Source organism: Corapipo altera, unplaced genomic scaffold, assembly GCF_003945725.1.
Source record: "Corapipo altera isolate COAL_440 unplaced genomic scaffold, ASM394572v1 0, whole genome shotgun sequence".
Lineage (NCBI taxonomy): Eukaryota > Metazoa > Chordata > Aves > Passeriformes > Pipridae > Corapipo > Corapipo altera.
Window position 1 is genome coordinate 8,173,954 of NW_020884872.1, and position 16,499 is coordinate 8,190,452.

The 16,499-nt window shown below is 38.1% G+C and overlaps 1 protein-coding gene across 6 annotated transcripts in view; it reads right to left on the bottom strand.

The window, feature by feature from the left end:
* The window catches only part of SYTL5 (synaptotagmin like 5), an 87,918-nt gene that overhangs the window by 28,565 nt on the left and 42,854 nt on the right, over window positions 1–16,499 (bottom strand). For all 6 annotated transcript variants that reach the window (XM_027636250.1, XM_027636240.1, XM_027636226.1 and 3 more), the window contains exons 4-7: window positions 8,849–8,961; window positions 7,348–7,480; window positions 5,379–5,504; window positions 1,278–1,434 (exon numbers count right to left, since the gene is read on the bottom strand). In XM_027636250.1, the coding sequence (XP_027492051.1) occupies window positions 1,278–1,434; window positions 5,379–5,504; window positions 7,348–7,480; window positions 8,849–8,961 (529 nt within the window). The remainder of the gene's footprint in view (window positions 1–1,277; window positions 1,435–5,378; window positions 5,505–7,347; window positions 7,481–8,848; window positions 8,962–16,499) is intronic.

The following is a 16,499-nucleotide window of genomic DNA, read 5'->3' on the forward strand; positions in this document are numbered from 1 at the left end:
CTTAGCTCAGAAATTAAAACAAAACAAAAAAACTCAAAAAACCTATGGATTTTATACCAGCATTATGATTTCAGCCAAGGTAGAGCCAAATGGACTTAAACTAGTTAAATTTTGCCAGCATGACCCCTTAAATAAAGCCAATATATTTGATATCATTATGATATTTTGCCTTCCTTAAAAGAATGCCTAATTACATAACTCCATATAAATTAAATTAATTTTTCAAAGAAATTGAATGCACTTGAAAACAAGTCAGTCTATATACCAAAAAGAATACAAATGAAACAACTATTAATTTATTTACAGGTCCCAAAACAACCCTTCATATATACTAACATTTTTTTTGTTGTTATGAAAGACAACATATTAGACCAAGTATCTGGAAGTAAGAAAGAAAATTGATGCATTTAATAGAGCTCTGATCTAAACACTCATCTACTTTTGTTTCAAACATTGATGGAAAAAGGCTCTGACTATAAATTTTACTTCCCCTGTGTACTTAAATCATGGTAACTTAGGATAACTTGCTAGTACAGTCTTGATTTTTCAAGACGGTGACTGAAATGAATTGGGGAATGGCATCTCTGTGCATAGCCAGAAGGAGATGGGTGACAAACAGGTAGATTGTCTGGGAATAAAGAGAGTGTCTGCTTCTGGATAGATGAGCCACATCCTTCTGCTGATTACAAAAAGCCAAGGTGGTCAGCCTCATTCAGGTGTGGCCATCTACATCCAAAGAGGAGGTGAGAGGAATCATTTTGATAATGTGTCTAGCACACATTTTGTGTTATGGCATAATTTATGCAGAGCCCAGTGTCCAAATCCAGAAAAAACTAAAATCAGTTTGGCCCGATTTTTTGCAAGTGCTGGATTTACAAGTCAGTGGGACCATACTGGACCCTGCATGCTTGAAAGTCCTGTCCTTAGTTCATAACACTTAGTTAAGGCCTTGAAGTGCCAAAAATCCTTATTCCCAAACACTTGTGCCTCCCAGTTCAGAATTTTTAACTCATTATATAATGTTGGATATCAACAGCAATTTTTAGACAAAAGAGAAGAGTCTGCCAAACCAAAAACCACGTCGCTGATAGAGCATGACAAGTTCTGTTCCAGCAGAGATCTTCACTGGTCCCAGCAGAACTAAGGAAGAAATAAGATCTTCTCTGTCAGGCTTGTCTTTACTGAGCTACAAATTGATCTAACAGGGCAGATACCAGCCAAGTCATCTTGTTTGGTGTCAGCTGTGCTTGGTGTGAGCTCCACATCACTGTACTTACCCTGCTATAATCTGCAGTCATGCTGCGTGTGCTGAGCGCCGGAGACCTCGGGAGGGAAGGTATGGGAGCACTGCCCCCCCTCACAGGACCCACAGCCCCTCTCAGATGACTTGTAGCAGCCTCCACAACACTGCTGTTCAGTGAAAGAGTGCTCCCTCTGGGGTGGAGAGAGGAGTATTAAAAGGTTATTGCTTTGAGAAAACCAAGGCAACTCATTTAGCAAACCACTGCAAGAAAACAACTATGCTTACAGGTTTTGAGAATAACATTGCCCTGGATGGACTGTGTGATCCCCTGCAAGGAAACGGTCATTGGAAAACTAAAAAATATAGGCAAAGGTGAATTACAATTATTTTATACATAAAAGTATTGTCAGTACTCCTATCAGAACTGTAAATAGCTCAAATGGGCAATTCCTGTCCAGGCTGCAGAAGAAACAATTTGTCTGAGTCCGTTTCACACCACATTCACATCCCAGCAGTAGGTGTGACAATTCGTGCAACCCTTCCTACCAGACTGCTGCTCGGTGTAAAGGGAAACTTCTGGCCCTTTTGCAGCCAATGTAATGCCAGCACCATCTCCAGAAAGTCTAAAATCCTTGGCTATCTGCTCTCCAAGCTCTCCAGGTAAACATTGACTCATTCACTGTCCTATTTATGTTGCAGTAATGACTCTTGACCCAGAGCGGTTGATTCTTTCAAGCAGTGTGTACAGGTCTTCTTGCCAGGTTTCACTTTAGTAAAAATGACAAAAAATCATCTGTGATCCTCATAGCAGAAGCCATTGCTGTCTAACATCACAACAGGCAGAAACTTTTCCATGGGACAGTTCATACTAGAAGATACGGATAAGTCCATGTGAAAATTGAGGGATAGAAACGGTAAGCTCTTGCACTTTTTTAACCTTTTGAAACAATGAGAATTATTTTAAAATGTATTTCAACACATTTGTAATTAAAGTTTTATTTTATTTGAAATCTGATTTGCAGTAAATGTAACACATTCCTGGTAGATCAACTCTTCTTTCTCCACAAACATCAGTTCAAACCTTTTATTTTTTCTTCACAATTCATAGAAATCTCAAAAAGTCTTGCAGGACAGTAAGAGATATGCATACATTCCTACTTACTATATTAATATTTAAAAAATTATTAGTAAGTAGGAATTGAAGGAATTGTATCCTTTCCATGTGGAAAATATGGTGTCAGAGGACAATAGCAGTATAAATTTGCTGGAGAAAGTTTTTGGAACTTACAGCATATTTTCAGTCAAAAGAGGCTTGCTTAATAAATATTTCAGATTTGCTGGTATCATCATCGTGCTGGACAACAATTCTCCTTCACTAGGTGTAGACTGTCATATCGTGTTTAGAGTAACTACAGTATAAATCTTCTCTACCACAACCTAAATTTTTATTAAAACTACCGCTAAACTGAGAAAAAATATTCTGCCACACCACAGCTCCAGTCTCACTGCTACATTAAGCAATGAGCACAGGCTCTGAATCCACACTGGTAGAAAAAAAGGAACACAAAGGACAACCCCAAAGATCAGGATTATCTAGAAGTGTTGTGCAACCATGTTTTTGTCTTTTAATGAGCATACGGTAACCTTATTAACAATTACTATCCAATTTCACATACTGACAACTGTAGATAGTGCATGAATAAACACACTCTTATTCGTGTGCACTTCACATACACACACTGCTACTTTTTAATTTGATCAGCCATTGATCAACAAATTCTACTAAATATGCTGTAGTTGGATTTATCTTTTTATATAAAGATGCATCTTCGGTTCTGCAAAGTCAGAAAAATCAGTTTCTGGTTGTCATCTGTATTTTATCAAAGTTGTTGGACTTAGAAGCACACACTTTAATTTCCAAACCTGCCAATGCATGTAAAGCAACCAAAGTGTTCAAAACCTGAGTTTTATTGCATATCACACCACTTCTGCTAGATTGTTGTAGTTTTCTGTTACAAAAACTGTGTAAACTGATATAAATCAAGAGAAGTGTTCAGAAGTGAGCTGGGATAAAAGGTTTGAGAACATATTGCAAAGGGTTCTGCAGGAGTCTTCAGTCAGACTGACCACTTGCACATCAGACCTGCTAACAGGCCTCTCCTGTCCTTTGTCCTTATTTCAGTCTGCTGTTAGAGAAAGATTCAACACTTTTTATACATTTTAAGTAGACAACAGAAGAAAAATATTGTTGTGACTACATGGTAGACAAGATTTCAGTATGATGGGGCAGAGTGCCTGTGTAGATGACCCTGAAATTCCTATGCTATTTCTCCTAGAGGTATCCTGACCTGATGCAGCCTCACAGTTCATTCAGCAGCAAAATCAGCAAACTTTTTTGCTGGAGTAGAAATAAAGTTGAAGAAGTGGACTCGTGATCTGGGTCTCTCTGTTCCCAGCTCAGTACATATTCTCTTAAACAGAAACATTTAAAAAGAATGAAAATTCTGTCTCCATTTCCCTGCTGGAAGGTGAAATACCACCAATTTTGACGATGCAGCTGAAAAGACGAAGGTAATGACAAAATCAGAAATACGCTGGAAAATCTAGGACAGCTACAATGGCCCAAGATGTTATATATTTATAATGTGAAACTCAAAATAGTTAGGAAGGGTAGCCTGGGAAGCTCTGCTGTTATTTTTAATAATTACCACTCAGTTGTATAAATTAGTGACACATAAACTAAGCAAGCATCCTCAGATACCTAACTAAGTATTTAACCGTGCATGTGCAAGACAGGAATTTTCATCCCTCTACTAATTACAAGCTGTTCCTCAATCCTTCCACAAACTGCTATTTAAAAAGCGCCATATCTTCCACAGAGAGTAAAACAATTAATCCTCCTATGAACAGAATCTCCTGGCAACACAGTTGGGTTACTCTGACACAGGACACTGATCTCTCCAGGTGAGAATGAGATGACAAGTGCAGAAGGAAGTTGCTGTAATGACTCAATACCCCTAATTTGAAAAGTCCTGCACCCTGACTCTGGGTAAATGCTAGAAATTGATAACTTATGTGTAAGTCAAGCAAGGTAATCAAACACAAAAGCTATCTTTACAGACTACTTCACTCTATCTTTCTAAATCTGTACACAGAGCTGACTGTGTATGGATTACAAAAGGAAAGTTAGCTCTGAATTGCCTAGTGTGCTGCAACATCCAGTGGAAAAAAATAATCCAGTTATAAACTTCCAACAAGATTGTCACCATCAACGTTAGACATGTTGCAGAACATCTAGAAATTGTTTTTGTTGAATTGTAGGTAATAAAGAGAAGAAAGTTCTTGCTTAAACAAGAAGGCTTATCTATGTGAATTAAACTTCATGATGATCCTTTTAGCTATTATCCTGTGTTCCTGTATACCTATTTAGAGTCTCCCAGAAACACTTTTTTAGAGATAGAAATTTCCATTGGAACTTATATCAAAATTAGTACTTTTTTTTTTTAATTTTTGATTCCAAATTGTAGCATTTCCGGGTGTGTGCACCTGAGCAAAGAATGTTGGTCTATATCCAGTGCAGACTATTCAACTGAACAAGAAAAATGGGAATTATTTTTTTGCTTAATTTTGAAGGTAGGACATAAGAGGAATGTTGTATCTGGTGTTTTATAATGTTATCAGAGGCAGTAACGGACATCTCTTAAGCCCAGAAGAATGATTAAGTGGAGTCCTACCAGATATAACTGGGATAATAATCATGAAAAGAGAAGGGCAAACAGAGCCTTTGAAGAAGAAAATATAAATTATAATCAGTTAACATGTCATTACTGAAGAAAAACAAAGAGCCTCAGTTCTGCAACCAGAACACAGCTCATCTATTAAAAGCCAGAAAACAAAAACCAACATACTGACATCAATCACCAGCCAAACACAAGGAGAGTAAAATGAGAGGGATGGAGGAAATGTTTGGGTTTGTTGGGGTTTTGGGCTTTTTGGGTGTTTGTTTGTTTTGTAAACATAAGCTTTACTTCTCAGACAGTATTAATACTGAGTATTGAAAGACACAAAGCAACACAGGGGCCTGGCAGACACCCCAGGTCAACCCCAGCATGAGCTGTACCAGGTCACTGCTCACCTCTCAGAGCACGGTGCTGATTTGCCACTACGCAGACTTTGGGTTTCGGCTTCTGAGCCTGTGCTCCTCTCACCTCCATCTTTTCCATATGTAATTTCTCCTTTGGTAACTGCCCTGATTACCTTCCTGGTGAAAACAGGGAACAGAAGATTTTTAAAAGTTGTAATGTGCACATTCTACTGATTTCATCTGTCTGACCTGCAGACAACTCTGGATATAAGGGTCAACACAGGACCAAATGTGGTTATCAAACTGATTCTTATTGGGAAAAAAAGTATCATATTTACTACAAGCTGCTTTTTAAGACACCAAACATTAAAGCATCTGTCCTATTCAACGTGGTCACTTCTAGCTTTGAACTTGAAGTGCCTTTTGTGAAAATTCCTCACTTTTTTTTTTTTTACAGCTTATAGATAGCGAAGTTTTTTTTAATTAAATATGTGTATTTTCCCCTAGCAATATACGCTATATATACTTTCTCTTGAAGGTATTTCTACAATTATAAACATTAATGCCCCAAATGTGCCATTTTCAAAAAAACATAATATCACCCCCTTGCCTCGCAAAACATGGCCTAGTAAGAAAGAAATTAATGAAATTAATTAAAGTTTTGAAAAATATTAGTATTTTTCATAACCTTACAAACAACATTAGTCTCTCAAATTATTTCATAACACTGTCAGTAGCAGTTGACCCCAAAAGAGCCTCCTTAAAACAAATCCACTCATGAGATACAGGAATATGGAACCTGAGGGAGGAAGAAGAAGCAAGCAAGGAAGAGGAGGATTAATGAACTACTCCTAAAAGAGGTCACAAAATATACTAGGAAAAGCAAGCCAGATTATTGTAGGATTAAATTTCTGTTATGGGGAACGTCACAAACAAAAAACCATTTCAGGCCACAAACAGAAAGAGATTGAGCACCACTAAAATAAACAACAGACAACTATAAAAATAATTGTTTCCCATAGGGGAATATGACTAATAGATTAGCCCAAAGGATTTAAATGGAAGAAGGATTAGAAAAGTAAACTTTAATGCACTTTTATTATATCTATCAATTAGCATGACTTAGAGCAACATCTAGGTTCTATTACAGTAGAATCCCTAAACTGTTTCTTTCTTTACCATAATTTGAGAAGCCAGGGGTGTTCTGATGCTCTTTTCCCCTATATTAAAGAGTGATAAATCACTTATGTTAATTCCTGAAATCGTTGGAACAATGCCATACTCAGCTCTCCTCAGAAGTAAAAAAGCTCCAGAAAGCATCCACCTACCCTGTATTTAGGATCCATAATAGAAATGTGTTCTTCCTTTCAACAGAAACAAAGTTTTCCAACTATCAGCCGATGGAACTCCAGCCATGATATGAACATCCATCCAATTTTTATTCCCATTCACCCAATAACCTCAAATTAGGTCCAAACACCACTCGTGCAATTATATATTCAATGCACCTCTTCACGTCCCCTGAGAGTAAGCAAGTGCTCCTCTAAGGGCATAGTCAGACTAAGGTTAAACACTGCAAGGTGACCAGCAGCAAATCTGTTCATTCACTGTCAGGTTGCATTTGCACAGATAGAAACTAAAGGAAAACTTAACCCTTGAGCAAAACTGACCAGTATACATAAAAAACTGGCCCTCCAAAACCAGTTGTTTGCATTTATTTCTTCAGCAAAACTGCCTTTAAGGACAGTATTTTATTTCTGAGTATAAACAAGAAAAATCCAGGAGTAAAACTGACTTATTTTCAGTTACCCTCACAGCTGAAGAGTAATTATTGCTGCATTTCCCAGGAAACAGCAACCTAATTATAATAAGTATGACTTTAAATGAAGGTTGTTTCTAACCCTGGAAAGTTTGAGGCTAATGTATAACACCGGAAAAACTCATAAAAAAATCTTTCCAACATATGAAACTGTTTTCATATTTATCAGTTTCTGGGGAGAAAACAAAAAAAAGGCTTTACCCTATCTTTCTTGGCCTGCTGAAGACTGACTTATGCCCACTTGTGGAGGAGACTGATACCCCTGGCTTTTGTTCTTCATTCTCTTGGGGTTGATCTTTGAATATTCTTTCTTCATCTTTATTTGAAGCTGTATCTGCAGTGGAGGGGGAAAGAAAAAGTGAATGTTTGCATGAAAACACAGCCCATGTCAAACAACCTACAAAAATAGATTTTCCATTTTTAACATAAAAAAATAAATCTTTGTGATAAAATATAATGATAAAACCTTGGGGGTTGTTTGGCTTTTCCTTTTAATAAAAGAAAATAAAACTGTAAGTAGCTTAAGATGTTTCTCATTATCAGCTTGTCTTGCGCTGTGCTTCTTTTTTATCTTAATCACTGACAACATTTAATAACTAACAGACCTGAAATTTAATTTTGAATTGGACAGTATTTTCTGTGTTAATGAAGGAGTGCTCTCCTAATGAGAGTTTGTTCAACTAGGAGTAAAGTAGCGTGAAAATGGCTAAAATATATTTTTCGATATATTTATCAAATAAGAAAGTAATGAATTATGAGCTACCCAATTTGATTGGTGACGTAGTATCAAGAGCATTGGATATTTCCAGTTTTACAGCTTCTGAAGCACGAGGATACTGGCAAGATCCACATTTTGCTGAGCAGCATGTTTGCACCAGGCATTTTTTCCAATGGCACTAAACCAGTCCCTCTTCTTACAAACTGACTGCACCCATCACCTTCCTACTGCAAGTGATGCCATATCTGGGACAGACTGCCCAATGAACAGCTTTGTGTGCAGAGGGAAGGAGTTAAGTGAATACAAAGCATCAGCATGAGGAAAACCTCCTGTTTCTTAAACCAGTGGTCCGTGGCACCACTCACAGTACCACAGCAGCTCACAGGTACAGACACAAACAGACACACCACTGTGCTTGGTGAAGAGAGCCAGACCCTTTACTGTACCTAAAAGTGCAGGTGCAATCTATTGGAGACAACTGGTCAAAAAGAAAGTCTGAATACCAAGTAGTCTGGTTATAGGCCATGCTCCAGCAAACAGCACAGGAGTTAATATTTACCTTTCTTATTCAGAGTTGGAAGAGAAAAATTGAGTGCTTTTTACACACTGCCATCACAAATAAGAGTGCTAAAGTCAAAAAATATCCATGTTTAGATCTCTCCATGAAGCTGAACTTCCTGGTAGGAGCTAAGAATAAACTTTCAGAGCCTCTGCTGCTGGGCTTTGCTGCTGAATATCACTGTCCACCTGTTTTGACAGTGAGTCATTCAGCAGCTATCTCCACAGAGATACTCCTTTCACATAGGCCTTACCTTTCCCGAACATTAATCATGAACAAATCACTACATAGTAAGACACGAATACAAAAATAAAATTAAAATACGGAATATTCTTAAAACTTCTACAGTCAAAACAAGTCAAACACTCAGGAAACAAGGTTTGAACGTATTAAGCACAAGCAATTCTCTCTCTTGAGGCCCCTACCTGGGAGTTTGCGCAGGATAGACTGTCTGACAACATCGGTTCCAAGATTCGACTGTTTGAATCGCTTTGCTCTCTCCTCAAAAAACCATTCTCCCGTCACTATCCGTAGCTGTCTGTATGGGGAAAATTAAAAAAGCCAGACACATACACAAATTAACAAATTTGGCCAACCTGGGCTACTGCTATTCGTCATTCTACTGTCATGCTCACCAATTCTGGAGCAACATTTACACAGTTTAAAGAGTAAAGAAATCGATTGTAAATCTTGGGATAACAGGACACATAGCTGAAAAATATCATTTTACTTTGTAAATGGAAAGCAATTTTCAGTATATGGAAATTTTCTTTGCAAAGAAGGCATTTCAACCCCTTTTACTGGATTTCTGTAAAAAACATGGAACATGCTGTAATCCTAGTCCTTTGTGAACTATTCAACTTCACAGTTTCCAATAGCTCCAAAATTACAAGACAGATAGAAATAGCAACAGTGGGTAGAGGGAGAAAAACTCCCACCAAAGCTCCTGCCAGGTGAGTCAGCAGTTCATGGACCCAACCTGGTTATAGACAGGACACTGCAAGTCTATTTATATTTTTCACCTCTAGTTTGATATGCTGACACTACATGCAGTTTCTTCACATGACAGTGCTGCTGTGAATTAGATATGTGCCAGAAGTTCAGAGCAATGAAAATTTGCTATTGTTCTGGATAATGCTGCTTTTCTGATTTCAAATTCTTCTACCTATACTAGCAATTAAGAAAATCTGTACTGGCACTGTTGTTTTCCCATGGGTATATTTTTATGCTGATTGCTAGTTTTTTCCTGAATTAGTTTCATTATGGCACAGCATAACAATTTCTACTGCCCCACTAAATGCAGTTGATGGCAAAAAGTTACTAATCTTGAATACTCTAATAATAAACAAACAATGAACAAACTAATAAACCCCAGACATTAAAAACTTATTTAACTCCAGACCTGTTCCTGCTTCCTGTTCAATAAGAAAACTTATTTCCACACCTACACTGGAAAAGAAACCATCTAGTCTCTTGGGCATGAAAATTACTACAGATGGATTTAGAGCACTGATCAATATCTTTGCTATTAAATTATTTTTGAGTCATGCCTGGGAGTCTTACCTGAGAAAATACTAAAAATTACTGAATAGCATCCTACCATTGGTGAAAAGACCCTAACATTATCAGTTCTTCCTTACCCGTTAATGAATCACACATCTCTGCATGACTCACTAAAAAAAAAAATAATTAAAAAATAAAAAATTGAAATTCAAAACATGCGTCCACAAGCATAGAAACAAATTATTGCCTTATCTTGTTGTTCCAGACTCCTAGTGACAAAACCTTCTATAATTCATCATGACAATCACTCAGTTATTATGAAAGGCAGTAAATAAAAGCCCTATACTTCCACTGAGAATTTTTAAATTACTTCAGTTTTTCACAGACACTGGAAAGGATTCACTTCATTAGAAACTATGCACAGTCTGGCTAGTGTGTAAACTGCTTTTTCTCTGAAACGTGCATTTTTTCAATTCCTTTACAGCATGCACTTCCTTGTGCAGTATTCTATAGCAAGATTTATGGCAAGTTTAATGTTTTATATCAAATAATAAACCTTTCAGACCTTTCACTACCCCACCAAATTCCATTATCATATAAAAGACGTATCAGGCATTCAGTTTTTTCCTCAGTTACTACCAAGTTTGACCATAAAACTCCCCTTGATCAAAGATTTCATTCATCCTTAATATCTTACTACAAATACTTAACTTGATCAAGGTCACACAGTTCACTGCCCACAGACTTATCCACAAAAGCACTTTCACCCTTCTCCAAGCTCGGACAATCAAGGATAAGGTGTGACGTACGCCAAGGCTTTCAGTAGAGTGGGAGGCTGCTCCCCACAACCCTACAGGCTTTTACAACCCAACCTTGTAACTATTTCCACACACAACCCTGATTGTGACACCCACCTGGGCTGCTGGGGTTCATGGAGAGGCAGCTCTCTGCCACAGGGGCCCTGGATGTGAAGTGATGAGGGAAAGAAAACGTCTCTGGTGCCTCCTGCATCACAAGCACCCAGGAGATCTCAGCCTGGGTAGAATGTTGGTTGAGACCAGTGTGTCTACTTGTTTTACTACATATTATTGCAATCTGATGTGGAGATTCAATCCTGTAGTAGCAGGACCAAGGGCTCAAGGAGAGTCACGGGGGCTGGAGAGATCGAAGGAGCTGCAGCCAAAGGGAAGGATGGTTGGTGCAGGTGTGGAAGGAGACTGGGAAGGAAGAGGATGGAGGGCTGCTGGGCTGTACAAGGAAGGATCAGCAGAGGTGCTGTTGGTGGAGGGAGGTCCTCCCCTAGCATCCATCCCTAAGAAAGAGTCTTCCTCTTCTTCTTCACTCCACTGGGGTATGGGTCCCCTACAACCTTAGACCTCACCATCAGTCTCCCTCTCTCTGACTCCACTCCATCCAAACCTCTTCTACTCCTTCCTCTGGGACCAAAGCAGACTGAAAGATGGGAAAGGCTCGCACCAGGCTCAGAGTAAGGAATGAGTAGTGTGGAGAACGACTTCCTCTTCCTCTTACCATCCCCTTGTAGAAGTAACTAGCACCTAATATTCTTCTTGCTCATGGCTTCAGAGATGCGCAGGGAAGAGACAGTTTAGTCTATTTGGGCAACACTAGCTGATTCTTTTTCCTTCTGGTAACGGATAAATAAGCAATCCACTTCTCTTACTAATCTCTCTCTGCCACCTGTAACCTGCCACCATTAAACAGCCCCAAATTACATAGCTGGTGCTCTCTTACTTAGTCAAAGAAGTTCAGGGTCATCACTGCATGCTCTGGCAAACACAAACTGGGCCCTCAAGCAAAGAAGAGTGTGCAAATCCCTTTTGCTGGTCTGAGTGGGACAGGGAGTGTGACAGTCACTTCACTGACAGAGCTGAACCGTGTGCTTGTTCAGCTAATGATGGCAAACTGAATTGCCCCTCTTATTCATCAGACTGCTGTTAATAAACAGCAATGAGATCCACATTTCCAACTGAGGTGCCAGATTTTTGACAGGGCTACTTTGAAGAGGTCCTTACACATTCTACTCTGACTTCACCAAGAAAACCAGGTGTAAGGTAAAACACAGACATCTCAACTGAGGCACGAAACACAGCAAATAAAGGTAGGGTTGCCTTGTTTTAGTCAAGTGCTTCACTTCTCTGGCCAATCCTGTTTATCCACAGTGAAAGGATAAAAACAACAGCCATTGACAGCCAGCCATTGTAAGTGCCTCATGGAACAAGTCTAAAGGCCTCAACACTCATTTCAGACCTTCATCCTTATTTTCATCAATGTTATTTTGTGTTTTGAGATCCTGACTTCTGCTGTGGCAGTCCTTTTTTGCAAAAATGTCCTTACCCAACAGATCACCTCTACAAAAATATCATTTTCTAATGAAATAAGGGGGAAACCCTCAAAGCTTTGAATTTCTACTGTGCTACTATCGGTTTTATTTTTCATGTACACTGAACATTTCACACAAAGACTAGTGTTCATATTATCTTAATCACTCACAGGTGTCAGGAGTACCTGTTGAAAGAATTCTACACATAAATAGAATTGATTTCAGATCAAATGACTACTTAAGTCTCTGACTTGAAGTTTAAATTTCATAATTGCATTTGACATTCTGAATCAAAAATTGAAAAGCGAGACCTAAACAGTCTTATAATAATGTTATCTTCATGTATTTATAATTATGACAAAGGCAGTCTGTCTTTCCTACTGAAAATGGTGCATCTCTCTTCTATTTCTGATAGAGGTCTTAAACATACCCTTTCTGTATAAATAATTGTTTCTGTGAGAAAAGAAACAAAGACTTTACTCAGCAGTATGTCAAATCAGGGCTTGCAGCTTTGGTTTTTGTTATTTGTAAAATGGGCCCAAGGTCCATACTGACTGTAGATCATGGTATGTGTATACATTTTCTTTACTTTCTCAGTTAGCATGTAGCTTACAATGTACAAAAAACCTGTAATTTCTACCAAAACAGTATTTAGCTGGTTTTCCAATATGTGTAACAGGTGCTGAAGTCAGTAGTTTTAGAAAGAAGAAAAGCAGTGTTATAAATAGTAATATCAGCAATTTTTGCATGATAGCTCTTTCCTATGCTCAAAAGAGCTAGGAAAATTTGCATCCAGGTAGCTAAGTTTAGTACCAAATACTGTAGGTATCTGCTAAAATCTTTACACAATAATTACTGATCTACCTACTCCCATAATCATGTGAGAGGGAGTATGTTACCGTTCCACGCTTCTTCCCTCTCAATGGTCTCCTACTAAATGGATTCACTTTAATAACATACTGCTCAGTTTAAAAATGGAACATAACCTACAGCCTATCCCTGTCACTCAGCTCATTATTTTCCATTCTCACTTTTGCAAGGCACTTTATGGTCAAATGCCCAGCCATTAAAAAAAGAAAAATAAAAATATTAAGATGGAAAGTCCCAAATGTTATTTTCAATTATTTCTTTTGAGCAAAGTCCCACATTAGTAAAACAGTTTCACTCTCCATTTGATCATACAGTCTAACCCAGAAGAGGCAAGAGATTTAACCCAGCTTCCTTTCCGTCCTCTGTTCCTCAAGTTATTTCACTTCCTTCTCAGGAGTAAAACTTAGGAAAAAATGGCAAGACCAAAGGCTGGATAAAATGGAGCCTATGCTTGAATATTCCAAACATACACCCTCATTTTTGTATGTATTGAATTCCACAGAGTATTTTCTATAATAAAAATTAATTCTACTGTAGCTTTTAATTTGCTGGAGGCTATTAAATAGAAAATTTTGACCCTGTGAAAAAAAGGCAAACTTGCTTAGAAGTTACTAAAGTAAAAAAAAAGTTATAAGAAATTTGAAAAGCATTTGCATATTAAAACATTGAAAATGCCCTATTTTTAGGTTCCTAATGGGAATAATTGTTACTAAGATACTGCTGAATTTTCATGACATGTTAAGACAGCACAATTATTTCAAAGATGAAGATAAATTTCCCATTACTGCTTTGTTCTTCTGTAATAACTTGGACCACCTAAGCATTTGATCTTGCTGAAGAACTCCATCAAAATAAAGCCATTGTTCACGGATACCTAGACATGTTCCCAAGGAGAAATACAGACAGCATCAAGATGTGAAATATGCTTGTCAGCAGCCTTTTTGAAGAACTTGTTCTCCCTCAATTTATTAATTATTTTGTTGGCCAAATTTAAAGCATAAACTGACCACATTTTAAGAAGATGCAGGGGGAAAAAAGTGATCTTAGTTTGAAAGCTCCTGATGACCTCTGTTCCTTGTATGCAGTGAGTGAAGCAGAAAAGCTTCACCTTTCAAGTGCATCACTACATACAAGCTCAATTTAACTCATTAAATAGTATAAAAATGTGACCATCAAACACACAATCCCATAAATAAAGACTGTGTTGTTCTCTGCCCTCAGTAACTGCAGAACTAAGAACTAAGTTCTGCAGTTACCTGGAGATTTCACTCTAACCCTTCTTGACCTATAAATATTTTATCTTGTGACATATTCTAGCTGGTAATAACACCTACAAAGGGGCAAATTCCAGTAATTTTCTCTTAATGGACATTCAAGGGGGTTATCCTTTTAAAGTAACTGTAAACTGTAAGACAATTCACATATAAACCTTTTTTCTCACACCTTTTTTGGTAGCTGCACATAAATGTTACAGCAATAACAACATTTGATCCCAGGCCATGTGACAGAATGTTCTTTCACTGTGCTACAGGAATCCCAAACTCCTGTGCTACGAGTGGATAGGCAGGATACAGGAAGCTCAGAAGGAAGGAAAGTCCAAAATGTGTTAAAATGAAGCAACAGGCAGAAGCTGGATGATATTATCCACATTTTCTTTTATTGACACAGCAAGTTGTTTGTTTCAGCACCCGTTTTGGATTGTTTGTGTAATTCAAGGGATGTATGCAGTAGTTTCTGCAGTATTTGTGTCTTTGAATGAAGACACTCCCTCAACACCCCCAATATCAGACCTTCTTCACTGACACCAGATGTAATACAGTAGGTTTCCCAACAGTTCTGAAAAACTTGCTTTTGGACATATTCCTGCAGGTATAATGCATGGCTATGTGAGAGCACTGGTACAGGTTACTACTGTCACCATCGCCTTAAGTGGCACTTGACAGACACTCTTGAGAACAATTTTGGGAGAACAGCCATGAACTAGTACAGCACCAAAGCTGTAAAGAGTTCACAAAGGGCATAAGCCCCTCTCCCTGACTTTTAGAGTTCTTATGGTATGCATGACAACATACATTTACATCATAAAAACAATATAGCCTGGCTCTGCTAATGGAGTAGCACAGCAGGTGCTGGAGTCTATACAGGTAATATTAATCTGGTCTTATTCGCTAAAGCTGCTAAAAGGGGGACAAAGGAGAGGGACAAAAATAAAAGTTTTCCAACACTCTTTACAAAGCCAGTAGTATGGTAAAATATTCCAGTTTCACAGACAGAAACACAGTGGGTAGATCAGTGCTACAGAGCTAAAAGATTTTTCCCCTCCTCCTGCTTTTGTTTGAATAAATATCTCTTAACACTGGATTGTTTTCTTTTCCTTGCCTTCTGCCTTTTCATCTTGTCAAAGGTTCTATTTTCATTAACTTAATTAGCTCCTCCATCAACTGTAACTCAAAAAACCTAAAAATCCTGATTTCTCCTGGATTTCTCGCCTGAGAGAAAAGCAGAACTGAACTAATTTAAACTAGAACTATGCACAGCGATGTAGTTGAAGTGCCTGTTGCAAACTTCTATCTCTGCACTGCCCACGCAGAAGATAATATCTCTGTCTACTCCCAGCAGTGCAAAAGACATTTTACAGATCATTAACTGTCATATAGTCTTGTAAAAACAGTGCATATGAACAAAAAGAAAGGACACAGATTTCAATTTCATAAAGATACACAACAAAGACTTTAGCACGTGCAAAGTTTAGCATTTTACATGCAAATTACACCATGGCTTGTAATAACTTAAAGGCAGGCTTCAACCACAGTTAATTGTCAAGGTGATTGCTAAAACCACTGCTTGGCATGCAGAATTTCAGCACAACCACTGCAGGAGAAGCAGTGGTGGTGCATGTTTTGAGAAGTTGCCTCATCCATCTTTCAGCCCCAAAACTGAATCATCTTTACTGATGTCATATGTCATCGTCCCAAAGAGAGGTTTATCCAACCTGTTTTTAGAACAACATTCTACAACCTTTCCAAGTTATGTCAATGTTCATACCATGAACCTAAATCCTTTCACTGTAATTTAAGTATCACGTGACTTTTCTTATCCAAAGTGAGGTCATAGAACAGCCTGTATACCTCTTCAACATGCCTGCCTTCTGTAGACTTAAAACTCAGTTATTTTCAGTTTTCTCTTGCCTTGGCCAAACACGTCTGACTCCTTCCATTACTCTGGACATACTGTGTGCTGGGCTTGGGATCATTATTTTCTGCTGAGCTTTCTCCAACTGGCAAACATGAACTGTACTACACAAAACTGGGCAGGTACTCTACATAAAATAGGATTGCATCATGTATTTTGCAGGCCATAAT